The 27887-nt window shown below is 41.4% G+C and overlaps 2 protein-coding genes across 2 annotated transcripts; both read left to right on the top strand.

The window, feature by feature from the left end:
- The first annotated feature begins 673 nt into the window (after positions 1-673).
- Positions 674-18195, top strand: ints1 (integrator complex subunit 1). The gene is made up of 48 exons (XM_061065709.1): positions 674-806; positions 1157-1273; positions 1364-1654; positions 1779-1975; positions 2340-2477; positions 2570-2729; positions 2837-2942; positions 3149-3335; positions 3642-3787; positions 3876-4017; positions 4131-4307; positions 4401-4509; positions 4607-4727; positions 4822-4899; positions 4990-5147; positions 5272-5368; positions 5455-5546; positions 5644-5704; positions 5801-5998; positions 6177-6306; positions 6556-6735; positions 6941-7090; positions 7172-7351; positions 7448-7552; positions 7665-7832; positions 8011-8122; positions 8230-8388; positions 8489-8635; positions 8736-8834; positions 9050-9174; positions 9287-9541; positions 9641-9800; positions 9886-10017; positions 10517-10685; positions 12190-12313; positions 12410-12525; positions 12686-12773; positions 12906-13156; positions 14580-14709; positions 15074-15207; positions 15314-15506; positions 15607-15731; positions 15864-15973; positions 16122-16235; positions 16326-16396; positions 16491-16582; positions 16743-16852; positions 16995-18195. The coding sequence occupies exons 2-48, from the start codon at positions 1219-1221 to the stop codon at positions 17108-17110; spliced, it is 6558 nt and encodes a 2185-aa protein (XP_060921692.1). The 5' UTR covers positions 674-806; positions 1157-1218; the 3' UTR covers positions 17111-18195.
- A 6657-nt stretch (positions 18196-24852) lies between these two features.
- Positions 24853-27733, top strand: si:dkey-43p13.5 (homeobox protein unc-4). The gene is made up of 3 exons (XM_061026498.1): positions 24853-25866; positions 26146-26303; positions 27142-27733. Exons 1-3 carry the CDS (start codon positions 25632-25634, stop codon positions 27562-27564), a joined length of 816 nt encoding a protein of 271 aa, XP_060882481.1. The 5' UTR covers positions 24853-25631; the 3' UTR covers positions 27565-27733.
- The last annotated feature ends 154 nt before the right edge of the window (positions 27734-27887 follow it).

The raw sequence follows: 27887 nt of genomic DNA, 5'->3' as shown, positions 1-27887 counted from the left end.
AAAATTCTCCACATGAATGCAATACGCTTACGTAGGTTTCTAATGCTAGGCTCTGTTATGTCTAATTTTAGAATAAATATAAGTGGCCTACGCCTGTAGTTTAAGCCTCCTTAGTGACTGCATACACTGCCCCCCAGTGGCCATCGGCCATAATGCCAATGATTAACATTAGCAACAGTGAGATATAGTAATAATAAAATACCCGCTAGTTAATCCTAAATTATTTGAATTACTGTAGGTAACGGGTGTGTGTCAAACATACTTCCGTAAAACTACAGTATTTAAAACGTATAGCCTATAAAATAAGAATAGTTAGGCTGGTTGGCCCAATGCAGTCTGGTTGACAACAGGGAATTGTAATTAGCTATTAAAATAAACCATCAATTGCAGTAACATCAAGGCATAGCCTAAGTTAAATAGACAAAATGAAATATTAGAGGAAGGTACAGACGAGGTGAAGTAGAGATGAATGGCGGTATAGTGATGAAACTTAAATCAGAAATAAAGATGACTCATCAGTTTTGGTATCCTGAGGGAAATTATGCAACAACTTTAGTTTGAAGGTGACAGTCTGTAACGAACAGAGGGCTAAAACGAAGATATTTCCCCTCTAGTGGTCTGGTGATATTTACATCTGACCACTAGAGGGAGCTACACACTTCAGTGTTTGTGAGTGAACTACATCGATTCAGAGAAGAAGAAACCATCATTGTTGTCTGAAGGCATACAGCCAGCAAACGTGGATTTTTGTTGAAAGTACTTTATCCACGCCAATAATGATCAAACGGATGTCACTGAATAAACATGTAAGGCACCTTTTTATTAAAATTGGGTAACTTTTAGGCTAGTTAACGCCTGTAAACTGTCGGTGCTGCGCTTGACAAAAGCTAAAGCTAGCAAAAAAAAAAAATAGCTAGCAGCCTCATTCTTAGCTCTTGCTGTATTTGTTTTCTTTACTAACAACATTAATGCTGACAGCTGAGTCTGAACAAAGTATGTTTGCTACTCATATAACGCGAGTGTTGTTTCCCTTGCCATGTAATCAGTTATTCAATTGTAGGAGCTCAGAAAGTGGAATAATGCTGCTACAAACTTTATCCTCGGTGATTTAACTTTGGTTGCTAATTTTGGATTATCTGTTTTTTTCTTTACACAGAAAATTGAAGGTTAGGAAATGCCCCCCTTTCAACGTGCTTGAGTCTGTGCTTGTAAATCAAGATGAATCGCCCAAAGCCTACAACTATCAGGCGCCCCAGTGCTGCAAAACCATCAGGTATAACATCACCACCACACTCATCTCAGTGTTGTTTAGTGGTAAATAAGAAAATGAATTACAACTTTCTGTGACATCTATGTTTCCAAGGCCACCCACCACCGGGAGATTTTATTGCTCTTGGATCGAAGAGCCAGGGTGGAGAGCCCAAAGCCCCCGCTGTCCTCCTGAAGCCAGCAGCGTCAGGTCTACCTACTGATCGCAAGAGAGAAACTTCCTCCACCCTGCCCTCCTCATCGGGCCTGTCGAGCCTGACGAAGCGACCCAAACTCTCAACCACCCCTCCGGTCAGTGCTCTGGGACGACTGGCTGATGTAGCAGCTGTGGACAAGAGGGCAATATCACCCTCGATAAAAGAGCCGTCAGTAGTACCTATCGAAGGTAAATGAAAAACTCTTGATTTCTGAAAACTTGTGAAACATAGAAAACGATCCCAACAAAGAAGGTTTATATTTCATCATCGTTGCAAGAAGGCTTAATCTGCTCTTTTTTTTTTTTAATGTAGTGTCACCTGCAGTGTTGCTGGATGAGATTGAAGCTGCAGAGTCAGAAGGAAATGACGATCGCATCGAGGGACTGCTGTGCGGAGCAGTGAAACAACTCAAGTTGAACCGAGCCAAGCCCGACATCACTCTGTACCTCAGCCTCATGTTCCTGGCCAAAATCAAGCCCAACGTTTTTGCAACTGAAGGAATTATTGAGGTATGTTTTGGGATGCTGTATAACACCGATGTAATATTACTGCAATGAAAATGCTTCCTTATCTTCATTTTTATTTTACAATTGAAGCTGGTAGTTTTGTAAAAGGTGAAGAAAGTTGTTAAATGATTCACTTAATAAAAGAAAACTCAATCATCGCTTCATTAACAGTTGAGATCATTCTTTATTTTTAATGGTGCATAACAATAAACTGTTCTTAACAGATGTCTTTAGGAATCCTTTGCTATAAAGTTGTGTAACTAACTACTAGAGGAAATGATAGTAAATCACATTTTTAGCATTTTCTACTCAAAAGGGAACCTTACAAATGTTGGAATTAGTCTAAACTTTTTTTCTGATTTTCTAGGCCTTGTGCAGCCTCCTGCGCCGGGATGCTTCAATCAACTTTAAAGCAAAGGGGAACAGCCTTGTGTCCGTTCTTGCATGCAATCTGCTGATGGCGGCCTACGAGGAGGACGAGAACTGGCCAGAGATCTTTGTGAAAGTAAGAGTCTCTCTAACACTCAAAGTAGTATCAATTCCTTCTTTTGTACTGCCGTCTATTGTTAAGTTTTACATTTTTGGATATTTTTACAGGTGTACATTGAGGACTCTCTGGGGGAAAGAATCTGGGTAGACAGTTCTCACTGTAAAATCTTTGTGGAAAACATCCAGACCGCTTTTGGGACAAAGATGCCTCCTAAGAGTATGCTGCTGCAGGCCGACACTGGCCGCTCTGGTGGAGATCTCAGTGCGGGTACAGTCACTTTGTAAAAACACTCAGGACTGTTTAATGATGAGATTTCTGATGCTCGAGGCAATTACTGATACTACGTTTGTGTTTTGTGTTTTGTCTTTTTGTAGGAAGCAGCCCTCATCCCTCAACCCCTGATGAGGACGACAGCCAAACTGAATTGCTGATAGCAGAGGAGAAACTCAGCCCTGAGGATGATGGACAGGTTATGCCTCGGTACGGACTCTACCCAATAGAAACGAGGGATGCTACAGTTTGAAACACCTTTAAACTTTTACCTTCTTGAGAAAAAAACAACAACTTGCATTCCTTGTTCTAGAAGAAATCATATTTTGATATTTTGATAATCTTATCAGTATAACTAATTATTTAAGTGTCCTTGGATGGTGATGTTTTTTCTTCTCCCCTCTGGCGCACTGTAGGTATGAAGAACTGGCAGAAAGCGTGGAGGACTATGTGCTGGACGTCCTCAGGGATCAGCTGAACCGAAGGCAGCCGATGGACAACGTGTCCCGGAACCTGCTGCGTCTGCTCACGGCCACGTGTGGCTACAAAGAGGCGCGGCTCATGGCCGTGCAGAGGCTGGAGATGTGGCTCCAGAACCCAAAGGTAAGTACCAGATATCCTGGAATGAATCACTCACAATGCTTATTTTTTAAACATCTCAGTGGTTTTTAATTGTAGATGCATTTGATACTTTTACTACACTGGTATCAACATTGTGAAACATTGTATTACATTATTGGTAACTATGAATCACAGATTAAAAGGAAGAGACACTCAAATCTGTCTTAACTACTGTCGAACATTTTGTGCATTGTCTTTTTTTTATGTTGATGGTAAATTTTAAAGAAATAATGAGGAATTGGGATGACTCTAATGAGACTCACTTTCTTTGTTTTTGTGTTTGAACAGCTGACGCGACCCGCTCAAGACCTCCTCATGTCTTTGTGCATGAACTGCAACAGCCACGGAGCGGACGACATGGAGGTGATCTCCAACCTGATCAAGATCCGCCTCAAACCCAAAGTCCTCCTCAACCACTACATGCTGTGTGTCAGGTCTGTGGAGCTTTTCATGTTTGACTGTGAACCGGCTGTGACTCATAGTGACTCGCACTAACTGGTGCTTTGGCTGTCGATTCTCCAGAGAGCTGCTGAATGCACACAGAGACAACCTAGGCACGATGGTGAAGCTGGTGATCTTCAACGAGCTGTCCAATGCCCGGAATCCAAACAACATGCAAGTCCTGCACACAGTGCTGCAGCACAGCCCCGAGCAGGGCCCAAAGGTGAAATGAATGAAGTTACGAGGAATAACGAGGGCTAAGAATAGATGTTACGATTTTAACCACTTGTTTTCTGTGTCGTATCACATTCTCCCCATCTCCCATCGTGTGTGTAGTTCTTGGCCATGGTGTTCCAGGACCTGCTAACCAATAAGGACGATTACCTCCGCGCCTCCCGAGCATTGCTGAGAGAAATCATCAAACAGACCAAACATGAGATCAACTTCCAGTCCTTCTGCTTTGGTTTGATGCAAGAGAGAAAGGAGGCCACATATGTGGACATGGAGTTCAAAGTAAATCTAGATTCAACAGCAATCCCAATTCTTTTCTTTTGCTTTCATGATTTTTACTTGACTTTGAACTGTTCATCCTCGTCTCTTCTGCAGGAGCGTTTTGTCATCCAGGTGACAGATTTACTGACCGTCTCAATGATGCTGGGCATCACCGCTCAGGTCAAAGAATCTGGCGTCGCTTGGGACAAAGGAGAGAAGAAGAGTTAGTGCTGTTTTTTTAAATTTTTATTAATAGTGTTTTTTTTAACCACAATAAGCAGAATCAGCTTTGCCTTCAACACATGATTGGTTTGTTCCAGATCTGGAGGCCCTGAGGTCATTTCAGAATCAAATAGCTTCCATCCAGAGAGACGCTGTATGGTGGCTTCACTCTGTCGTTCCTACGATCAGCAAAGTCGGCGCAAAAGACTATGTTCACTGGTCAGTTACTGTGAATCTCTGATGTGTTAAATGTGCACAGGTCAAACATGTTTCCAGTTACTTTATATGTAATCACTCTTTTCCATGTCCTCAGCCTTCACAAAGTGCTTTTCACCGAGCAACCTGAGACATATTACAAGTGGGACAACTGGCCTCCAGAGAGTGACAGAAAGTGAGTTTTTTTTTTTTTGCATTCTTCAAAATAAATGTTCTCTCTGCAGTTTAACTGTTACCTTACTATGTTTTTTTTTTACTTCTACAGTTTCTTCCTTCGCCTCTGCTCCGAGGTGCCTCTGCTGGAGGACACACTGATGCGTATCCTGGTGATCGGGCTGTCCCGTGATTTGCCCCTGGGCCCGGCCGACGCCATGGAGCTGGCAGATCACCTGGTTAAAAGAGCTGCCGGAGTTCAATCTGATGGTGTGTGACCATGCGCTCCAACTGTGAACGTCATTCACCACAAGTTAGATATTTAATATGAACTCCCTCACAGGAGTTGTTGATGTATACATTTGAGTCACGCTGACTGTTGATGTTTGAGCAGATCTGGAGGTCGTGAAAGTGGAGAGGATCCAACTCATCGATGCAGTGCTGAATCTGTGTACATACCATCACCCAGAGAACATCCAGCTGCCTGCAGGGTAACACGTCTGTCTTCTCTGGCTTTGAAAGTGCTCTTAAATTACAGTTTACAACCTGAAATAACAAATGGATCTTAATATTAAAGGTACCAACCGCCAAATCTGGCAATATCTACACTGTATTGGAAGGCATGGCTGCTGCTGCTTGTGGTGGCTGCGTTTAATCCTCAGAAAATAGGTAGAGCAATCCCTTTTAATTGTGTCTATATAATGAATTGCTCTAAGATATTAATCATTTTGTACTAATACACCATCTTGCATTTTTTTCCCTTTAGGTATGGCTGCATGGGATGGCTATCCTACACTGAAGATGCTCATGGAGATGGTTATGACAAAGTAGGTGAAGATCTTAGTTTACAATCAAATAACTAAAGTAAGTAAAGTGGACGTTGCTGATCAGCTAACACACATCTCTGTATGCTGCCGCTGCAGTAACTATACCTACCCTCCGTGCACGGTTGCGGATGAGGACACAAAGACGGAGATGATCAACAGGGAGCTGCAGATCTCCCAGAGAGAGAAACAAGAGATCCTGGCCTTTGAGAGCCACCTGGCTGCAGCCTCCACCAAACAGACCATCACAGAGAGCAACAGCCTGCTGTTGTCGCAGCTTACCAGTCTGGATCCACAGTAAGAGAGAAAGACCAATGACTTCATGTAACTTGTAGCTATTAGATTAACACACTCTCTCTAGCAGAAAATGCTTGTGAGTTTGCACAGAACTGTTTTGAGTCAAGCAGATATTTCAAGGAAGCTGTCAGTGCCAACAGCTGCTTGAGTGGAAGATTGACTCAATGTTTGTGTTCAGGGGTCCTTCTCGCCGACCTCCCCCTCAGATCCAGGAGCAGGTAAAAACTCTAAACCAGTCCCTGCGTCTGGGACATCTCCTCTGCCGCAGCCGCAACCCTGACTTCCTCCTTAACATCATCCAGAGACAGGTAATGCCTCGAACTTACTCGCATATCTTTCTCCTGCGTACCATTTTAAAATTCACAAGCTGCAAAATATTAGCGACACTGCTCTTGAGACTTTTTTTTTTTAGGCCCCCCTTTTTGGGTCTCAAAAAGTGCATTACTTCTGTAATCTTTGAGCTTGTTCTGTATTTACTTTGGATTAAAACAGGGAACAACTTTGATTATTGCCTGCAGTGTGTTTCCTGTAACTAAAGCACATTGATTTCTTCCCAGGCTTCGTCTCAGTCCATGCCGTGGTTGGCTGATTTGGTCCAGTCCAGTGAGGGGTCCTTGGATGTGCTTCCAGTGCAGTGCCTTTGCGAATTTCTTTTGCATGACGCTGCTGATGACAGTTTACCGATAGAGGACGATGAAGAGGGAGAGAGCAAAGAGCAGAAACAAAAGAAGCGACAAGTATGTTGACATAAGACGATACCTTACTATTTGCTCACACTAATTACTCAAATTGTCCTGTTTTCTTAACAACTAATCTGTGATCACTGTTGTGCTTACATTGCAAAATTGATACGGTATCTATTCACACACATTTGCTGCTTTTATCTGTTCTAAAGTGAGTCTTGACTAACCCTGACTTTTTTGTTGTTGTTGCTGCTTTTAGAGACAACAAAAACAGAGGCAGCTGCTCGGGCGGCTGCAGGATCTCTTGTTGGGTCCTAAGGCTGACGAGCAGACGACGTGTGAAGTGCTGGACTACTTTCTTCGTCGCCTCAGCTCCTCTCAGGTGGCATCACGAGTGCTAGCGATAAAGGTATTTAAATTGGAAGCAGAAATCTTCAGCTCCATATTGTCACAAAGCGAGAATCCACTTACATTTAATATGTGTGTTTAGGGTTTGTCATTGGTGCTGATAGAAGGAGGCTTGAGAGACGGAGAGGAGCGGGAGCAGCCGATGGAAGAAGACTCCGCAGATGCCGAACTCTTGCCGGGATATCAGTGGCTGCTACAAGACCTGCCCAAGCTCCCTTTGTTTGACAGCGTCAGAGGCATGACGTCCACTGCTCTGCAACAGGTAAGTGTGCGATTACACTGTCAATAAGTGTGATTGTATGCAAAGCTGTTATGGTTAAAAATAAATATTTATGAAGATACATCTGCTCTCTTTAAGGCTATCCACATGGAGACGGATCCGCAGACTATAAGTGCCTATCTCATCTACCTATCCCAGCATGCACCAGTGGAGGAGCAGTCCTCTCATAACGACCTGGCTCTGGTAATCACGCTGAGTTGTTGTAAATGATATTAACATGACGCGACTTTTCTTGGATTTGTTTTTCTTTTTGTGGAGCGGTCCTGACGTTAATCTTTAAATCACCTCCCCGTAGGATGTTGCCAGACTTATTGTCGAGCGCTCCACCATCATGAACAGCCTTTTCTCCAGACACTCGTGCAGGCCTGAGTCTGACGCGGTGCTCAGTGCCTTTCTCACCATCTTCTCTACGTACATCAAAAGGATGAGGAAGACCAAAGAGGGGGAGGATCTTTACAGCTGGGTGAGCAATGGCCAGAGATGTGCTCTTGACTTAACTGTATCATTAACAACATGACTCACTCAGTTTGATTCTGCCACTGAAATGTCATCTGCTGGTGGAAAAACTGAACTGAAGATAATCACTGTAGGCTTTTAAGAATCTTTGTAACACGACGAGCACTTTTTCTGTCTCTTTTCAGTCAGAATCTCAGGACCAGGTGTTCCTGCGTTGGACTACAGGAGAGACTGCTACAATGCACATTCTTGTAGTCCATGCCATGGTCATCCTGCTGACTCTTGGGCCACCCAAAGGTAGTCCTGATTACATCACAGTTCTATGTTTGCAAATTTTTAAAAATGAGCTTTAAGAACATGTTTTTTTTTACCATTGTGGTGTTTCTTTTTTTTTTTTTTTGAAGGAGAGAGTGATTTCTACGCTCTTTTGGACATTTGGTTTCCTGACAAAAAACCTCTGCCCACCGCCTTCCTGGTCGACACATCAGAAGAGGCTCTACTGCTGCCTGATTGGTTGAAACTGAGGATGATCCGATCAGAGGTTTCTCGATTGGTTGATGCAGGTATGACTTACAGCCATAGAACAAGAATTTCTGCAGTTTTTACCCTATAATCAATGTTTATATTTTAATGAAAAAAACAACAACATGTGTTTCTGCGTAGCTCTGCACGATCTGGAGTCTGAGCAGCTGCTGCTGTTTGTCCAGTCCTTTGGCATTCCCGTGTCCAGCATGAGTAAACTCCTGCAGTACCTGGACCAGGCGGTCTCCCATGAGCCACAGACGCTGGAAGACTGCATCATGGACAAGCGTAAGAGTGCCGATATTAAGCATTTGTAAAGGTTTCATATTGAGACTTATCGTTTGAAAATATTAATGATTTATCCCATTTCGTATTTATCCTGAAATAGACTACATGGCCCACCTGGTTGAAGTGCAGCATGAGCGAGGGGCCACTGGGGGGCACACTTTTCATTCATTACTGAGCTCTTCTCTTCCTCCAGACAGAGGTTGGTGACTTCAGCTTCCAAGCTGTTGTTTATGTTTGTTTGAGTCATTTTCTCTGTAAAATGTTTTAATTAAAAAAAAATGTATTACACACTATTTTTTAAAACGTTAATATGTCTTATGCCATAGGGATATTTGTTTTCAAGAAGCTAAAAAGGAAATCTTCCAAAAAAGTAATCTTGATGATTCCATTTCCTGATTGAATCTCACCTGACAGATTCTGCTGAAACAAGTAAGGCCAAAGTTACCGTGGAAACGCCCCAAAGCTCTGTGAAGATGAGAACAGCCGCTCAGCTTCCTGCGGTCGGGCCTGACGATGATCTAACTGGCATGTTGCTTCAGGTGAGGTTAACTTTCTTTTTTTCTCCCACTTCCATTAAGGAAAGAGTTTCTTCTTGTTTCACATTCTCTTCTTTGTCAAACCGTCTTATTTCCGTTACCCTTGCCTCCACAGATATTCCCCTTAAATGTGGACCCCCACTGGCATGGCCCCCCTCCCAGCCAGCTCTCTCTGGCCCTGCAGCAAGCCTTGGCTAAAGAGTTGATGCGGGCTAAGCAGGGACAAATCCAGCAGGCCGGGTTGGCTTTCAGGCTCCTACAGGCCATTGCAACTCTGCTAGCATCCGCTCATGCTGGGCCTATTATCATGTCCATGCACCACAACCACGCCCTGTCCTGTCCTCTGATGCGTCAGCTTCACCTCTACCAGGTAAGCCTCACTGACAGTCAGTGCATATTTCATTTTCTGTTCTTCGATATTGAAATATAAAACACATGTTCTATTTTCTCCTGCTTGATGTCCTTCCAGCGTCTTGTCTCGCAGGACATTGCTTTCTCCTCACTGTTCTCCAAGGTCATTGTTGGGTTGTCGCTCTGGTTAGACAACCCTACTGTGGAGGCGGGACCACTGAAGACTTTGCTCAAAACCTTCGCTGGTCAGAACTCTCAGAAACACAGGCACAGTGATGGTAAGCACTTCATCCATTTATCTTCTCAAATGAAGATTCCTTTGTAAACACAGCGAGTGACACCTTGTATCTACCCTGCATACAGTGCGTTCAGGTTTCCTCCACCTGGCTGAGGCGCTGGCTTATCACAGAGACACTGAAGTGCCACTCAGAGCCATTATTGCAATGCTGAAAGCTGGAGAGCGATGTAATGCAGAAGGGGAGCTCATCGGAAAAGGTATTCACAGAGTCATTGAGAAATGAATGTGCTTTGATTTTGATAGAACTGTAGATCAGATTTAACGTTTCAAACACTAGGAGAATAGTTAATTGACTGAGAGAGTCTGAGACTCAAATAGATTTTTCAATGTAAGAATACTTAATTCTTTAATCAAGCTCAATTTTCAAATTTAAAATCACATTTTTTTTAAGAATATATTTTTGAGACTTGAAATCCTACAATTGATTCCTTCCAGTACCACTTTGGGTTTTTTACAGCAGCATAAACAACACAAGACAAAAAGTGCTGATCAGTCAAAATGAATTGATATAATAAAGAACAGGTAGCTTGAATTAAAAATAAAACCCTGTTGTGAATGTTGTGATTAAAAATGTTTACCGTCACTAAAGCAAACAGATGTTGCCACTCTTCATTGAGTGGAATCATTGAGTTTTATTACATAAGAGTCCATCATGGTGGGGCCGTTTCTAACCGTGCTGTTTTGATTGTATCCCAGTGTTACAGGGCCTGATTGCGGTGAGGTCACCATATCTGGAGGAGCTGCTGTCTCTGTTGATGACTGTTGGTACACAGAACGGGACAGCTGGCCCTGTTGCCACGGTGATTTCCTTGCTGCTTCCGGAAAGCGAGGAGCGAGCTGTGAAAAAGGAACCTGATTCTAACAAGTGAGCACTGCAATTCTATTTCCCTTCCAAGTCATGCAAGAAGCATTTACATTTGAGAGGACTGAAAGAATTTAAAAAAAAAAAAAAGAGGGTCTGCTGGTGACAAACATACCAAAGCTTTGCATGCTGCCTGTGGCCGTGTACTCAGAAACTGGTATTTGATTTGGTTCAGAAAGATTTAATTGGTTTTGCAGCTTTACTTCATTTCATATCCAGTGAAAATCAGAACAGATTACAGAATGTTTTCATTGTGCCAGTGAGGCTGGTAAATAGTGAAAGGTTGTTCAGTGACACAAACAAGCTCTTTTCCAAGAAGTACAAGTTAGATGAAGTGATTGCACGTGTGTGTGTTCAACACTGTCTGTGTACTCTAAGAAGACAGTTTACCTTAAACTGTAGAAGCCATGTTACTACTCATGTCAGCATTTTGTGTCATTAAGACAGCTTTCAAGTGAATCAGTGTTGTTGGTCAAATGTTTGCATCTGTTTGCTTTAATGAACCAGAACATTGAGCACTTGTTGAACATTAACTTTTGGCTTAGTGCTGCATTCAGGTGCACCACGGAAGTTAGAAGTTAGTTGTTGTAACATAGAAACAAAACTGTTTTCCACAAAACGTTTTGTTGTATTTAATGGCTCAGTGTTTGAGCAACATGTTGGAAGCTGCTTCCTGTAATTGTGATTTAGTTAGAATTGTGATTAGCTCCTTATTAAGGCTTTACCTTGGAATAATGCTCTACCAGGGTTTATGCTTGTGGAATACTTTTCTTACTATACATCTTAAGGGTGCACTCACACAAGGCCCAGATGCCCCATCCCCTGCTAAAGCCCGATTGTCCCCACTCCCCACTGGCCTGACTCACATTGCTCCAGGCCCAATCAGGCCTGAGCACACAAATAGAATATTTTCAGTTTGCATAATACAGCTGAAATATATATACACTTTTTTGAGTGTACTTGAAAATCCAACCATCACGAAGGTGTCATGCAGGAGAAACGTTAAAAATAAACACAATGGTCAGTTATCATTTTGACATTTAAGGTGGCTCGATAAATCCAATGACGTTAACTCATGCACTGAGCAACATGAAAGTAAACACTCCACCTTTAAACATCCGGTAGCTGCCAAAGACTGTATGATAGCAGCACAATGAATTTTCTCCAGTCTAACAACGGGGGAACACACACACAGAGAACAGGACTGCAACTTTACTGACTTTGTGGTGTATATTGAGTCCTTTTGTTAGATTCAGTCCTCTTACATTTCTGGGATTTTCAATTTATGCAAGAAGGGGAACAATGTTACCATGCCTACCCATACAGTGCTGAAATTCACATCTGAGTCACAGTCACATGTTTTTCTATTGACCCTGTTTTAATGAATGCGGGGTGAAAAATGAAGCTCAGCTGTGTTGTGGATGTGTTGTTTTTAGATCTAGATCAATGCAATAAGAACTTGAAAGATGTTGCACCTGTAACCTCTCGGTTTCATCTTTGCCTCCAGCTCTGAGGTGACAAAGTCAGGACTGAGCTCTGGGCTGCTGGTGGACTGGCTGGAGCATCTGGACCCTGAGGTGACGTCAGTGTGTCCAGACCTTCAGCAGAAACTTCTGTTTGCCCTCAACAAGGTAAGATAAACATGCACCTGCAGATAATGTTTTTTTCTCTTGTCTTACAAAACGTGTGCTCTGCATTTCTGATGCATCCTTTTTCAATTATTCCAGGCACGGGGGATCCCTGCATACAGGCCTTATCTTTTAGCGTTGCTTACACATCAGTCAAACTGGTCCACCCTCCTGCAGTGTATCAGCGCTCTACTCAGCAAACGCAGAGACTACAAGTACAACACCTTTATTCTTAGCCTTTATTTTGTGACATTCGTTGATCAATGTACAGTTCTTAGTTGAGGAACATTTTCTAGTTCCTTTGAGGGTGCATTGAGCATTTTGTTTCTTAGCATGAGAGATTATGAGAACTTGAGTGTGTGTTTATGTTTTCAGACTTGACCCGTCATCTGCCCTGGATTTTCTGTGGGCGTGCAGCCACATCCCGCGTATCTGGCAAGGACGTGACCAGAAGATCCCCCAAGTAAGATCCAAATCCCTCATGGGAGTGTTCACAAATATTTCCGTGTTTATGGTGTGATTAAAGTCTGTGGGAGTTCATTTCTGACTTATTTCTTCTTCTTTCTTTTTTTTTTTTTTTTTTTTGTCTGTGCAGAAGAAAACCGAAAAGTTTGTTTTGCGGCTCAGTTCAGAGGAGCTCATCAGCCTGGTGGACCTGATCTTGTCAGAGTCGGAGCTCCACAGCCGTGACTCACCGCACGATGACAAAAGCAGCCTGGACCAGACCTCCTGCTCCCTCATCCAGTCCAGGCTGCCCCTCCTTCACTCCTACTGCAGCGGGGAGCTGGAAAACATCAAGAAAGTCTCGGAGTACCTCATCAACTGCACAAAGAAGTGGGAGGACAGGTAAGGCGTTTTTTTCCATGTAGTATATTAATGGATTGAAGACTCCTCTTTCATTCACACGCATATGCTCATCACATTTTGTCACGTAAGGTTCACTATAGTGCTCACCATTCCATTCGGACATGTCGCATTGTTCTTTCTAATTAGCAGAAAGTCATTTTTTTTTTGTTCCTAAACCATGTGCTGATAAAGTTGGGGGAGATCGCAGTAGATTTCCTTTTCGCAGCGCAGATGAACTTTTTCGACTTCCTCTGTCAGCCGCACTGCTGTGGACCAGGGAAAACTCGATAATTAGGTCTATTGGTGTGAAATTAAAACCAGCAGAAGTCGTCTGTACTGTGATCTCTTTAAAAGCTCAGTGCATTATAATGAAGCCAAGAGGATTAAGGCTGAAGCTCTAAACTTGCCTGTGTTGTGAATTCCTGCTCTGACTTAGCTGTCAGAGATCAGGGTGCAACTCTTTGTGGAGTCAAACCCTCCTTTCATGAACATGTCTCTGGTTATTAAACCACTTTAATGAGGAAACTTTGGCCAAGGTCAAGCAAAATTAGCTCCCGAATTACAGTATTTTAAGTACAGCTAAGCTGCCTGGTAAAATAGTTGCTGGCGAAAAAAACATGGCGGGATAAAAAAAAAAAAAAAAAAACATGTTGAGAGTAAAGGGGTTTGGCCTTGTGTTGAATACACACTTGATTGAATGTTTAGCATTCTTCTTGTGCAACCTTGCTCCCAGATAAGCTGGTGTTTATTCCAATTACACAGAAACTGTTGAGCAACCAGCAGCTTCTCTCCTCTTGGTCAAGGTCGTTCAGATTTTCTTAATTCATAGCTTGAATAAACTCCAAAGTTAGCAAAGAGCGCGTCATTGAAGCCTGACAAGAGCCTCTGAGGATTATATGAAACCACAGTGACTTAGAGGAAAACGCTTGTGAATTACATTACGCTGTTGATGTTCTTAGGTTGTATTAGTGTACATTAATGATGTTGCTTTGAGGCTGTAACAATAGAGGAGTGCTTTATGGTGCTCCCTTATCTCAGCTCAGTGATATCTGAAGTGTTTTGAATCTGTTCAAAGAGGTAGAGGAAGTGAATTTGACCAAACTAAGAACATTGTTTGCTTTATAACAGGAGTGTGACTGTAGAATTAAATTCACTGAGCTGACAAAGTTTCTATAGCTACACAAAATCGGTCAACCAATCACTGTCAGTTACATCCCTTCAAACTACACAATTCAACAACATCAGGGATTTACATTCTGGATTATTTTGCCACTAAGCTTTTCTCTTTACCATGGACAGCTACACTCTCTTAAGCCATTAATGAAATGTATTTCCTAAAATCTAATTCATGTAGTTGATGCCTCGTCTTTATCCCATATCATACACTATACACCTCGTTTTGCTCATTCTTTCTGTCCTTCAGTGCGATGAGTAAGCGGTGCCAGAACTTGCTGCTGCAGATCTATCTGCACTTCCCGGAGGTCATCCAGCACGTTACCCTGCCTGAAGGCACCTTCAGCAGTGGGGGGGCCGCGTACGGCAGCAGCTGCAAGGTAAACATGTCCATCCATCAGCATGTAGATGTAATTCCATTTTATAAGTCATGCTTCCAAGGGAAAATCATTTCTGCTTTTCTCAGACAAGTGTCCCAATATGAAGTTAAATATCTGGTTTTAAATACATGAATGGGAAAGTGAAGCCCATTAGGGAAAAGCAGGAGTAAAAATACACTGTAGTGTTCTATTGCGTCACTAAGTAGGTGAAAAGTAATGAAAGATCTGAGCTGCATCCATCCACCCTCCACAGGAATCAATCCTCATTCTGAAAATTGGGATTTCTCAAAAATAATTTTGTCTATGTGTACAACTTAAAGAACGACTCTAAGAATAATTCTTACTGCGTTGTTTTTCTCTTCAGCTCGATGTCCTGGTGCATCGGCTGGTCACACTCCTCGCTGATATCGGAGACTCAAAGTCTGCTGAGAACCGAGCCTCTGATGCCAACCTGGCATGCAGAAAGCTGGCTGTGTCTCACCCTGTCCTTTTGCTCAGGTACAAAATGCGGAACTATTTTCTCATTTAGTTTTTTTTTTACAAACACCAGATCTTCTGTTTCCAGTTCATCTTGTTAACTCTTTTTCCTTTCTTTTGTTTGCAGACACATGCCCATGATTGCGGGGCTCTTACGCGGTCGCATTCACCTCAACTTGCAGGAGTTTCGGCAGCAGAACCACATGATGTTCTTTAGTAATGTACTTGCCATTTTGGAGCTGCTGCAGCCCCTTGTTTTCCACAGCGACCACCAGAGGGCGCTTCAAGACTGCCTTCTGTCCTTCATGAAAGTCCTGCAGGTAGGCGGCTCACACGTCAGAGTATGATTTATAATGAGTGGATTTAATGAATCAGAGGTTCATCATGCTTACACATTTTTCCGCATTTTTCCTCTTTTAGAACTTCCAGAGGTCTCGGTCTCCGTTCCTCTTCATTAACAAGTTTTTGCAGTTCACACAGAAGTACATTACCCATGATGCAGCAGCTGCCATTCCCTTTTTACAGAAGCACTCTGGCATCTTGCAGTAAGTTTTTTCTTTTTCTTTTTTTTTACAGAATAAAAATGTGACATTTAAATCACCAACCAGGAAACTGTGCTCACTGTGTTTTCAGCATCAATGCTTATTTATTTATCTTGCTGTTTTTTTTCCTGCCAGGACTCTGTGTGCTGAAAACCCGGACCTGGTTCAGTTAAAGTCTCTGCTGGCCGGACTCACTCTGCCTGTTAAGAGTTCGTCTGCAGAGGTCGCACCAGAAGAGGGAGAAGGTAAGTGCATGAGGATTTTAGTATTTCATGACATCCACGCTATTTAAAGTGTAGAAAACAACCTTGAAGTTATTTGGTAACATATTAAGTTAAAAGCCAATGTTGCACTTTTTCCATCTCAGTAAATATTTATTTTGTTCTTTTTCAGACGACATGGCCACTGGGTCCCTCCCCCTCGTCAACATATCTGCCACGGTTTCCCTGAGCGCTGCTGACATGACAACGTACCTGAAAAAGATGTCGAGAGGAGAGGCAGTCGAGGGTGAGTAATATACCGCTACAGCAGTTTTCAAATGTATAAATCCTGCATCATTATGAGTAATATGCTGTTTTTCCCCCTCGTCTGCTGTAGATGTGTTGGAGGTGTTGACAGAGGTGGATGAGAAGTCGAGGAGGAGCCCAGAGATCATCCAGTACTTCATTGTGAGTCATAAACAACTTTAAAAAAAACAGTCTTGTACTGCTCGGTGTGTGTGTGTGTGTCATGTCTGTTACCGCTTTGTGTCACTGTTTGTAGAACGACCTGCAGAGACTCATGGCTTCGTCTGAGGACTTGTGTCGAAACATGGCCTTCAGTCTGGCCCTGCGCTGCATCCAGAACAATCCCTGGTAAGTGTCCATAACTCTGGGACAAAAGACCATCAGGTAGCATGCTGGAACTGAGAGGGAAAAAAATGGTTCTTTATCCCTGTCACTCTCCTTCACATCTGTCTATATCTGTCACCTTTTACATTTCGACGTATAACAGTGTATGTTTTCTTTGCTGCAGCCTAGCAACAGACTTCCTGCCAACTTTCATGTACTGTATGGGCAGCGGTAACTTTGACGTGGTACAAACTGCTCTCCGCAATCTTCCAGAGTATGTGCTTCTCTGTCAAGGTAAGACTATAGTATAGCCCATGTTTCTCTCTATTGACACATAACCACACAGTATTATCAGCCTGATTTTTTAAAAGCTCAGTCATACTGTAGTCAGAGAAGCATAGCTTCATGCTGTAATGTGTTTTTTCCCCCCTCACAGAACACGCAGACATCTTGCTCCACAAAGCATTTTTAGTGGGTATCTACGGACAAATTGACACCAGCTCAATGATCGCAGAGTCCATGAAAGTCCTTCACATGGAAGCAACGACATAACCTCAAACAGGACCCCACGACTGATTGAAAACAGTGTCATCCATTTTTTTCTGCATTCCAGAGCTACATGATTATTTCTTTCTATTGTCTTTAGTTCACAGATCGCTCTAATTAGATTGTGGCCGATTACAGTAGTGGTTGGCTCTTCAGTGTAACAGATCAAAGGGTCCTGCAGTGAGCTGGCAGCCTCCAGTAATGTAATAACTTCAGGATGATTTAGTGACTTCAAAGAATGAAACTCCCTCTGAAGACTTGAAAATGTCATAATTAAAAGTGGTAAATTGCTGTCATTGTATTAATTCCACAATTAGTGCATTAATTACTTATCAAGTTATTTGAAACCAATGATGTAATTATAAATGAAATAATAACGGAGGGAGATAACAAGAATTGGAATATTACGAGGTGAGGTATAATCCGTTCTCGTCATAAAGAATATATAACCTCCGGTCAAATCTAAAAGTAATTCATTACATCAGGAACTAAACACATTACATACAATTATTTCATTTTCATACACCTCAAAGGGAGTTTCTCACTGCAGTAGTTATTAAATGATTCACAGTTTATTATTATTACTAATACAGAGCTCGTGTCATATTTGAAAAGAAGCAGCACTCTCACATTGACTTATTTTATTATTATAAATTCAATTGAGTTATCTACATCATTAAAAATTGACTGTTTATGTTGAGTTTTCTTTTTTAGTTAAAACCTTAGAAATATTGTATGGTAGCAACTTTACTGTCATGTTCCTCTAAATCTTGAGTTTTCAAACTTAGTAATGCCCTGTTGTAATGCACACAAGCTACATTTCAATAACTTTGTATGGCCATATAAGACAGTGCAGAATAATATGTCATTATACAATCTAATTATACATTAGTGGAGAAAAGGATTCAATTCAATTCAAAAAACTTTATTTGTCCCCGGGGGGCAAATTCAATGAAATGTGTTATCCCTTCACTGCTTTCTTTACAATAGCTTCAAAGAACCTGACGCTTCTGTTGAGGTCACATTGCTTTACTGTTAACACAATCTGTGAGCCGACTTCATGTGAATGGAATAAAAAGACTTTTGTAATATCTCTCTTTCTTTCTTTTTTAAAAAATATATGTATAACCGGCTTTTCCTGATGGAAAGTAAATGGCGAACAAATGTAGTTGAAGAATTCGATGGAGACAATTAATCGGATGTTTGATTAAAAAAAAGCATTTGAGCATTAAAGTTATAAAAACAGATTTCACAAGAACCAATCATAACCTCTCAGGATGATATTCCAGCATGTAAAACTAGATGGATTCTGGAAAAGAAATAGTGCAAGCTTTGTGGCTTTTCATTCCATTCCAGTAATTTGTGGATCCTGATAAAAAAAAAAAAAAATGGAAACAGCTGTCTTAGGTACGCTCGCTCTTCACTGGCGTGTAACAGACAAATTAAAGGCGTGATGCGCATGCTGTGATGGAAACCATTTTGCCATGAAAGTGTGAGTTGTTTTGCCCGGTGCTACTGACTTCATCTGAAAAACCTCTTGATGGAGTCAAAGGGACAAAGTAAACATTGTGTAGGCATGCTGGTAAACTATGCAAGCGTATGTCCCTATTGATGGCAAATTAACCATGGCGGTAATTGTTCAATCACACAGACCAAAAGGGGGCTTTGAGGATGTGATGTGGGCAGGACATTTTTTTTTTTTTTTTTACAGAGCAGAGTGCTGCTGGTGTTTTGTTACATAGGAGGACATGAAGATGAAGTATCAGCACGGTTAAGGATACTTTGTGAGGGTGAGACGTGCCCACACTGGTGCATCAAGTTGAATCTGTCACTCAGAAAATAACAGCCGTTTGGTGAGATACACACTGGATCGCTGACAGCACGTTGCCTCATACTACATTAATGCAGCTTTTTGTTTTTAATCACAAATAGTTAAAGTCTCTCTGTAGTTTCAGTCTGCAAAACAGACATAATAGAAACATCAATTTAGGCAAGAAAAGATAAGAAAAAGCTGAGTGACAAGGTCTGATTTAAAATCCAAGCCATTGTGTATTCATCATATATTTAACCTTTGTCTTCTTGACCTTCATGATGCCTCCAAATCCCCTTTAATGAATATGATGAATATGTATCCACACATCCATTCCCATAATTAACATGTTCATATTCAAACCCAATCATGTCCTACCCATCATGCGTCATACCTGCTGTTTTCTCTCCGCTGCCTCTGTCTGATGTGTTAATTGCACCTGTATGGTGTCCTATGACTAGTGGAAAGCTCTGTTTGTGGTTATCAATCAACGTACTACACAAGTCTAAGCAGCCTGGTGCTCTTGGTCAGGCGCCAGCATCCTATTGGCTGGGCAGCAGTGAGGCGGAACAGAGATGAATGACAGCTTACGAGGAAGTGGTGTGAGGAAGGGAGAGGAGGGGGCTGGCCCCTTTTGCTGAATAGTGTGACAGACCACTGACAAGTTAACAACCTCTGCCTTTATTCATCATACCAGGTTGGATGCCCGTCAAACAGCAGCTGCTAAGAGCTAACAGCTAATTTGTCCGTGCTTCACACTAAAATAAAATACCTTTAAAGTAAATATTCATTGAAGTAACCATGGGCAGCGGATGACAAAAAAAAACATGTTTATTCAAGTACACATATAGTATTATAACTTAGTATCTCTTGTTATGATCATGTCTTCTATTCTTCTGATTTCAAATGGAAATATTAAACATTTTATTTCTCTATATTAATCTTACATTATGAGCTAATGACACATCGTAAACATACTAATACACTGTGGTGTAGTGGTGCCTGAAGAAGTGGGTATACTCTTAATTTTTTCCCAAAAATGTTTTTTAAGGGGCCTGTCCAGCAGAGGATAATCACTCTCTGTTATAAACACTGACTTGTATAAGACTACTCTTGCATATTTTTTCCAAAATGGCCTTTTGTACTTACACATAAACACTCAACTTCCTCTGCTTGACTTAAGGGAGTAGGGATTGTTATGACATTAACATAAACCACAGAAGAGGTCTTATCATTTTAACTGGCAAACAGACTAGAGGCTGAGACAACTACATCGTCCCTTCACCATGCTAGAGGAAACAAACTGCAGCATACGTCTGAATATTGTGAATCAGAGGACATTTAGAAGTGGTTATACCCTATGGAGACTGAAAAATAAGTGGGTGTACTCTGTATGTGTACACCCTGCACTACACCACTGCTAATACATTGTTAAAAAAAAATGTCGTCTCTGGTTCTCAACCCTTTTAGCGTGTCATACCCAACACAATGTCTGTGAGCCCTATATCGTGTTTCACTTGTTTCCCCCTTTTCTAGTTCTTTCGGGTTTTCATCAGTTCAAACAAAGATTCCAACTCTAAAAACCTCTGATTGTTTGGTTTAGAAACCAAAAAGTTGTTCCTTTTAACTAACATTAAATATTGTTACTATGTCGTGTACAACAACTACTTGCTTCCCCATTAATCACCTAACATCTCCCAAAGTTAAGATTTTGAGCTTTTTGAAAGTGGACTGAACATTTGGAAGGGGTCCCCTGTACTAAAACACCAAACTGTAGTTACAGTAATCGTTTAAATTAGCTCCATCTTAGAAAGCTAAAACCACTAAATGCCATTTAATATCTATTCTCTGCACAGTGGCTTGTTTTTCTTTAGTCACTAAAATCAGTTGTGCTTGAACTTGAGCAGGGCTTCTTCCAGTACTGACCGTGATAATGTGGAACACTGTTCATTCACAGTGCAGACACATGGTCATGAGTGTCAGGTCATCTGTCCTGCCCCATGAGAGTGGACAGTGAGTGAGCAGTGAGCAGGAATGTGACCAGCAGAGTCGTCTTGGTGTCTCTCCCAGCCAGAGGAGGGGCCCCGATGTGCCGCTACCTGCCCATGCACATCTGTCTGCTCTCCGTCTTCCTCTCAATGGCACCCTCGCCTTAGATCATCTCCTCTTCCTCCACGCTTGAGTTGCACTTGGCTTGCGTGGAAAAAATGTGGACCGTCTCTCGCCTCTCTTTTCTCTGGCACTTTGATGTCTCAAGTGTGATTGCTCTTGGATTGTGGCCGCTTTCCCTTGAAGACTTTGACATGAAAAGCAGGCTGGGCTCTCAGGTTTATCCCATGGCCAGTGATCCAGGACTAAAACAATCAAGCGGCTCACTGTAGGATACTATTACCAGAGAGAGTGAGGCACCAAGCATAGGGGCTTCCTCAGCCATGAAATACACTTTTCCTCCAAGTTACAAACACATTTAAGGCGTGTTGATTGAATTATACCAATCCACGCTCCCATTAATAGATTTTAGTTGAAAGTTTGTGCAGACCGCTGACACTATAATACGGAGAGTACATTCCTAGTGTGTTTGCACAGAAATGGACGACTGAAATGATTCAACATTTGTAATGAATTAAAAAGAAATGAGGCCAGTAATTGCAGTTAAGATTGACCCGATCTGATAAGTATGATAATGTGACATGTCATTAACAGCGGAGGCATAAGTGACAACCCTTAAGCTTCACTTACACTTTCATTAAATATTGATCTTATCTGTGCTCATTGCTGCTCCAGCCTGCAAATTACACCAGATAGATATATTCCCATGACAGTGGAGCTGACGATAATCATCCATCTTCACATGACATTTGGCAGACTCTTGTTTCATGAGCTGAAGTGCCATTGTAGTGGATGAGAAAGAATAATAATGTGCAGTGTTCATGATCACCATCGTGTTAGATTGTATCTTATCAAAATGAGAGCAGAGTGTGGCAGTTAATCCACTTCAGCCATGTCTGTCATGAAAAAAAAGGATAAAGTATTCCCGCATCAATTCATTCAAGTTTTAACTCATTGATGGTGATTTCCTTGAGATCCAAAGACTTTAACATCAGTGTACAAGTTTAATAATCAAACGTTTAACTTGGATATTTGTAACTTTTGGAATATCACATGTAAAAATCATGTATTTTGGAGTTTTTATGTCTCTTGTTTCCTCTTTTAGAGATAACAATCCATATTTTCGCAATAAAGATGTCAATACGACAATTTAATAAGGGCTTATTGGAATGGCCAACATGGTGCCAAAGAGAGTTCCGGTTATAGCTAATTGTTTAGCTTTCTGGGGTGTAATTTAACTGTTGTTTCGGTAATATCAGACAGTTTTTTACATGGGAAAAGTTCTAAAACCCATTACACACTACTGTCCAAAACACCAGATAACAAACAACTGTTAGCTAGCTAGTTAGCTAAAGTTGGTTGAGACCAAAACAGAGGTAAAAGAGAAGAAATATCGGACTGACTTTCCTGACTTGGTCTGAATCATTACCTCATACAAATGACGTTGCTCTAAATAACAGTTCTTTGGTCATGTTCACCATAAACAGTGAAAACATTACACAGGACGATAACAATATTCTGCCACAAATACATTTGATCATTTTAAGTATGATGTGTTTTTTCCAACTCAAGTTTGTTGACATTGTACCAACAGGCACAGAAAAATGTTCCTATTTTCATATTCACACACACCATTCTAAATTGTGAAGCTCAAAGGTGGAGTTACAAAAAGTCACTTTTAAACACTTTTTTATATCTTTACTTCAAATATGAGAACCATAGCATAATCAGAGATCCAAAAAAACAGCACACATTTCAGGGGGTTTGTTCTTTTCCCACTCTGCACAAATGAATGCAAGCTCAAACAAGTTCATTTCAAGCTAAAGACATCTGAAGGACATCTCATTGGTGGCGTGCTAAACCCACAGATAATGCACATTCTGTCCCCGCAGCTGAAGTTCTGCCAATGATTCGATGATTGCTATGCTAGCTGTGACTCTCCAATGTTGTCTTGACATCCAGGGAGCTAGAAATACCAGAGAAACCAATAAGTCCTGGCATTAGCCATTACTATTGTTGTCTTAATGCCTCCTTCAATTATCCACAAGCAGTTCCTTTCAGCAACCACTGTCAGAGCCTCCCCCACTGGTTTTTCACCAATTTTGTCCCTGATTATCTGGATCAATGGGTATTAAAGGACCCTGGCAAAGACAAACACAGTATTTTGGGTGGTGGGGGAAAGGGGTCTACTTTCAAACAGACCAGAAATCCCTGTAACTACCTGTGTGCCAGGGACAAACGGAGATGGCTATTCAGTCGTCAGTCCCACCACACGCTGCGTTTGTTTAGCCACAGCTCAGACGAGACACTTTTAATCTATTTTTCTTTCCCCCACAGAACTTGCAAACTCAAGAAATGATTTGCTTTCAATCGCTGTCTTTTCCTTCTGTCACACACACGCATGCAGAGATCGAAACAGACTGAAGAAGAAGAAAACTTGTTTTACATCCCCCGGTTGTGCAGTACAACATTGATTATGTTCCTTCCTAAATAAACCAATTCCAAGTAAAGCCTGAATTATGTTTAATATTACTTCAGCAAACCTTTCCTACCTCTGTTTAGTAGTGTATATTTTAGTGTGACATGGGGTATTTGCCACCTTTTGATAAGATTATATTTAACAATTGTGTTACAATAATTTAAAGAAATTATCCTATCCCATTTTTTTCACCTTTGTGGAATCAAACTAAGTCTATAAATATTGGCTCAGTTTTAACATGAGCTTTCAAAGAATTTAAATCTCTGAAATCCTGACACGTCAAACCTCTTTATGCCAACACGAAGGCATTTATTTAGTGTTTGAACAGGTGTGGATGAAAGGGCCACAGGTGAGAGGGCTGCAGTTTAAGAGGATCGACTGTCCATGTGACTCACCTGAGCTCTGACCAACTTCTCCTGCAGAGGTCCCGCGCTGATCAAAGCCATCTCACTCAGACAAACTCAGCGGTGACGACACTGACAGCTGAATGTTTTCACCACAGTCTGAGCTGATGAGCAGTTAGAGCAGTTAGAGGGACGTGCTGTGAAGTGATGTGTATCTTCGGATTAATTGTCACACCTGTGTTTAATTCACAAAGACAGTGTGGACGGTCGTATCATCAGGGATCCTTCAACACTAAGCTACAGCTGCCTCACTCAGAGGGAAAAAAAAAAGAGTTAATAATCTTCCTGTCTTGGATGTTAATGTGTTGATGTGTATGCTGTGATAAGATGGAAAAATCCTGTAAGTATTCGACAACACTGACTACTGTCTACATGCTTCTTAAAGCTGCAAATATAACCACTAATCATTGTAACAACTGTTATTAACAAACTATAACACAGGATATAACACGAGTTACAACATCATATAAATAATGTAAACAATGCTTACAAATTACAGACGCTTTGAGACTTTAACCTACCATGTTAGCGAGTTTAAAAAAAGTTGTATCCCAGGAAAGTTTAAAACAAATCACCAGCTCAAACTCTATTTTACCTCAGGTCTGTGCTAGAAATATTAAGACTTCCTCAAGTCTCTCATTTATTCGCAAAACATCAAGTAACATTCAACAACAATTAATATATCACCATGATCAAACTTTCTAATTTTGAGACGATAGTTTTTGTACCCATGTAGTTGTTAAGCACAGTAAACTAAGTTGTTTGTAACTTCAGGAGTCAATTGCGTCTTTTCCCTTTACAATATTAAAAATAGTTACTCGATCTAAGCTATGTCAAGTGATGTCATGTAAAGAAGACATTTGTATCCGTGATGTAGACTATTACAACAAGATATTACGTTTTTTTATGGTGGTGAACAAACATGACTACTTTTTTTTTTCGATTCTGAAAATGAAAGTCTCATCTTGAGAAAAACAACAGTAAAATATTTCTACATTTCAGGGTACTTTGTGCTTTTTTTATTCTACAGAATCAAACAACTTGTGTTGTCATTTTTCATGATGTCTCCTTTTCACTCATTTCTTCTCGTTCCATCGAACAACTGTTGAACCAGTCAGATCAGCGTTGTGCAAATCTTCAAGGTGAATGTGTCTGTATGAATGTACACTTCACAGTTGAGCTTTGACACACTGAGCTCCTATCCATCCCACTGATTGAAATATCAGAAGCCAAAGATGTTGCAACTTGTCCCAGGAAGGGCGGTAGAGAGAAAAATATCCTACCGCATACTGATTGTTGGAAAAGTTTTGGAAAGGAATGACCAATGCAGAAAATACTGATGGACTAATGCTGATAATCCACTGAGAGATAAATCACAGGCTGGATTTTCACCTGCTTCCCAGAGACCAAGCCCTGTCGGCTGTTTGGGGTCACGTGACCAGAGAAAGGAGGGGTAGAGGATTTGGGAGGAAGAGTAGAAAGCCCAGGTGAGACCACCTCCACAACTCAAATCTTACCTTTACTCTCCAGGCAACACCTAATACCTGCGCTCAGCTCTAACAACAAACTGGATACAACTGGAAAACCATCATATTAATATTTATTTTCTATTCTTTTTCATCTGGATGTTGGGATGCATTTTAGAAAACCACCATCCATTTAAGAGTCAAGCTGTCCCCTTTTCAGTGGACAGACACCTAACATTAGACTTTTCATATATTGGACATGTTTGGCCCGAGGCAGCTGGTATCTACTCTCCTGCCTGCAGTCTTCCATTCGCCTGCAGCCCACTTTTTTCCTGCATTCCCAACCAGACTGAGCTCTCAACCTCAGATCCTGATCCCGGGGCCCTTTATCAGCTACGAGTCCCTGAGAAGTTATCTTCAGCCGGAGCCATGCAAGGAGGCTTTGCTGCTGGCCACACAGGCAGTTGGGATGGGGCAGCTCACAGAGGTCATGGGTGAGTTTAAACCTCAACTGGCGTGGCGGAAAACATGGACTGATTGTAGCCAAACTGGCACTGTTTGTCCACACTCTCTATGACAGTCTCAGTCAGCACCATCTGATTCCAGTGTAAATGTTTACTAAAGATTAGCTAACAGCTCGTAACTAACAATCAATTATCAAGCAGTGTTAAAGTGGGCCTAATGATGGCTGCGTTAATTATCCAATCTAGACCCATTAGTTCTTTGTCACCCGTTGGCGATTGTGTAATTGGCCCTCGCGCTGTGCTTTCCAGATGAACAGAGGCCAGTGAAGCAGCGTCGTGCGCGGGCCAACTACAGCAGCTGGCAGCTGGAGGAGCTGGAGAAGGCCTTCGAGACCACCCACTACCCTGACATCTTCATGAGGGAAGCCCTGGCTGTTAGACTGGACCTCATCGAGGCCAGAGTGCAGGTAACCAACACATGTACAGCCCATCGTTCACCTCACACTCATTTACCTGCTTTCACTGTTTTTTAAAGCATTCTAAAGGCTCTTTAGCTGGTCCATCGCTCCCAGCCTGTGCTGACAAATACAATTTAAATTCCCAGATGGGTGTATGTCTTAATTCATACTCATTTAAGATGTCAGCTCATCAAATATGCAAAGAATGGCACAATGAAATCTGAGGAGTTGCATCAAATTTTGGTTCTGCAGTTCATATTTCTAAATTACATACATGCATTACAAATACATTTTATTTGGCTTCAGATTATTTCAAGTCTGTCTGAAACCATACTCATGTGTGTGCATGAGCTGAAACTATCATTGGTTTCTGTGGTTGGTCTTCTTTCCTACCATCTGTGAAGAGAAACCCCTTATTCTGGAGAGTCAAAGTCAGTGGAGTATATTTGTTCCATTTAGTAAAAAAATTATCTTAAGCCGTATATGAGGCCTCAGCAGTCTGAGCAGATCAAATAAAGCTGGTTGTTTGTAAGTAAAAGTCTTACAAAATTCAGAATGCAAGTTTTTTTTTTTTTGAGGTTGCATCATTTTGTATTGAAAAGTGATCTCTTCAGTGCTAGCATGGACATGTGGAATGCCTTTTTAATGCCTCAAATGTTCAAAAAGTGAGGTCAGTTGACTTGAAAATATGTTTCCTTCATGGGTTGCTGAAAAGATGAGAAATAGGCATTTACATTTTTAGAGTGAGAAAAAAAAAGTTTTCAACAAAGATTATCTTGTCAGTAATTTGAATCTAACTTTTGTATTTTATATTATAATAAAATCATATTCCTTCATTTGTATCCAGGTTTGGTTTCAGAACCGACGGGCCAAGATGAGGCGACAGCTGAAACTGCAGGGCCAGCTTGCAGGGCATTATGCAAACAGAGACATTGATGAAACGTCTGAGAAACAGAGCAGAGGTTTAAAACCGCAGACAGAGAGTTCTGACAGTGAGCACTGGGAGAGACGACAGGAAGGAGACAACAATCCATGGACAAAAACTGTGTGTGCCGCGATGAGCGTGCCTATGCAGCCTGTGACTCAAAGGTCAGGGAAATGGGAGAGACCGGAGGGGCCGGAGGGGCCGAGCTCAGAGGATCTCCGCTCCTGCAGCATCGCCAAGCTGAGGGCCAAAGCCCGAGAGCACGAGGCCGAGATCCACAGCACTGTGAGCACGTCAGGAGGCGACACACAAACACAGGAAGCTGATGCCAAGCAAGATGATTGATCATTTCACAACCTTCCTGTTTGTACAGATAATCTTAGCCTACAGAACAGTCTGTACGATAGTGTGGCATTTCAAATATTTTTTTAAGTTAAGTAACTCTATTATTTAGCCAACATTCCTTTTTTTGTCAGACAAAATATTTGTTATTTTTTTTAAATAAAATTATAAACAAGAATTAATTTGGTCTCTCTCTGATTTGTATTCAAACATCTTTGTCACATTTCTGTGCACTTTTATGAACAACTTCAAAAGTTCTTCAAAGTTATAGAGGTTGAAGTGCATCAGTGATCAATCTTCACGATTAAAATGTACAGCTACAAAAA

Source organism: Labrus mixtus, chromosome 20 (assembly GCF_963584025.1).
Source record: "Labrus mixtus chromosome 20, fLabMix1.1, whole genome shotgun sequence".
Classification (NCBI taxonomy): Eukaryota; Metazoa; Chordata; class Actinopteri; order Labriformes; family Labridae; genus Labrus; species Labrus mixtus.
Note: the sequence above shows the minus strand (reverse complement) of the source record. Positions and strands in the feature narration are given on the sequence as shown.

Excerpts from the sequence above, each read along its gene's own strand:
- ints1 (XM_061065709.1), top strand. The coding sequence starts at position 1,219 with ATGAATCGCCCAAAGCCTACAACTATCAGGCGCCCCAGTGCTGCAAAA. Across the intron at positions 8,636-8,735 it reads AGACTGCATCATGGACAAGC|ACTACATGGCCCACCTGGTT; the intron begins GTAAGAGTGCCG and ends ATCCTGAAATAG. Across the intron at positions 15,507-15,606 it reads CCTTCATGAAAGTCCTGCAG|AACTTCCAGAGGTCTCGGTC; the intron begins GTAGGCGGCTCA and ends TTCCTCTTTTAG.
- si:dkey-43p13.5 (XM_061026498.1), top strand. The coding sequence starts at position 25,632 with ATGTTTGGCCCGAGGCAGCTGGTATCTACTCTCCTGCCTGCAGTCTTC. Across the intron at positions 25,867-26,145 it reads GCAGCTCACAGAGGTCATGG|ATGAACAGAGGCCAGTGAAG; the intron begins GTGAGTTTAAAC and ends TGTGCTTTCCAG. Across the intron at positions 26,304-27,141 it reads TCATCGAGGCCAGAGTGCAG|GTTTGGTTTCAGAACCGACG; the intron begins GTAACCAACACA and ends ATTTGTATCCAG.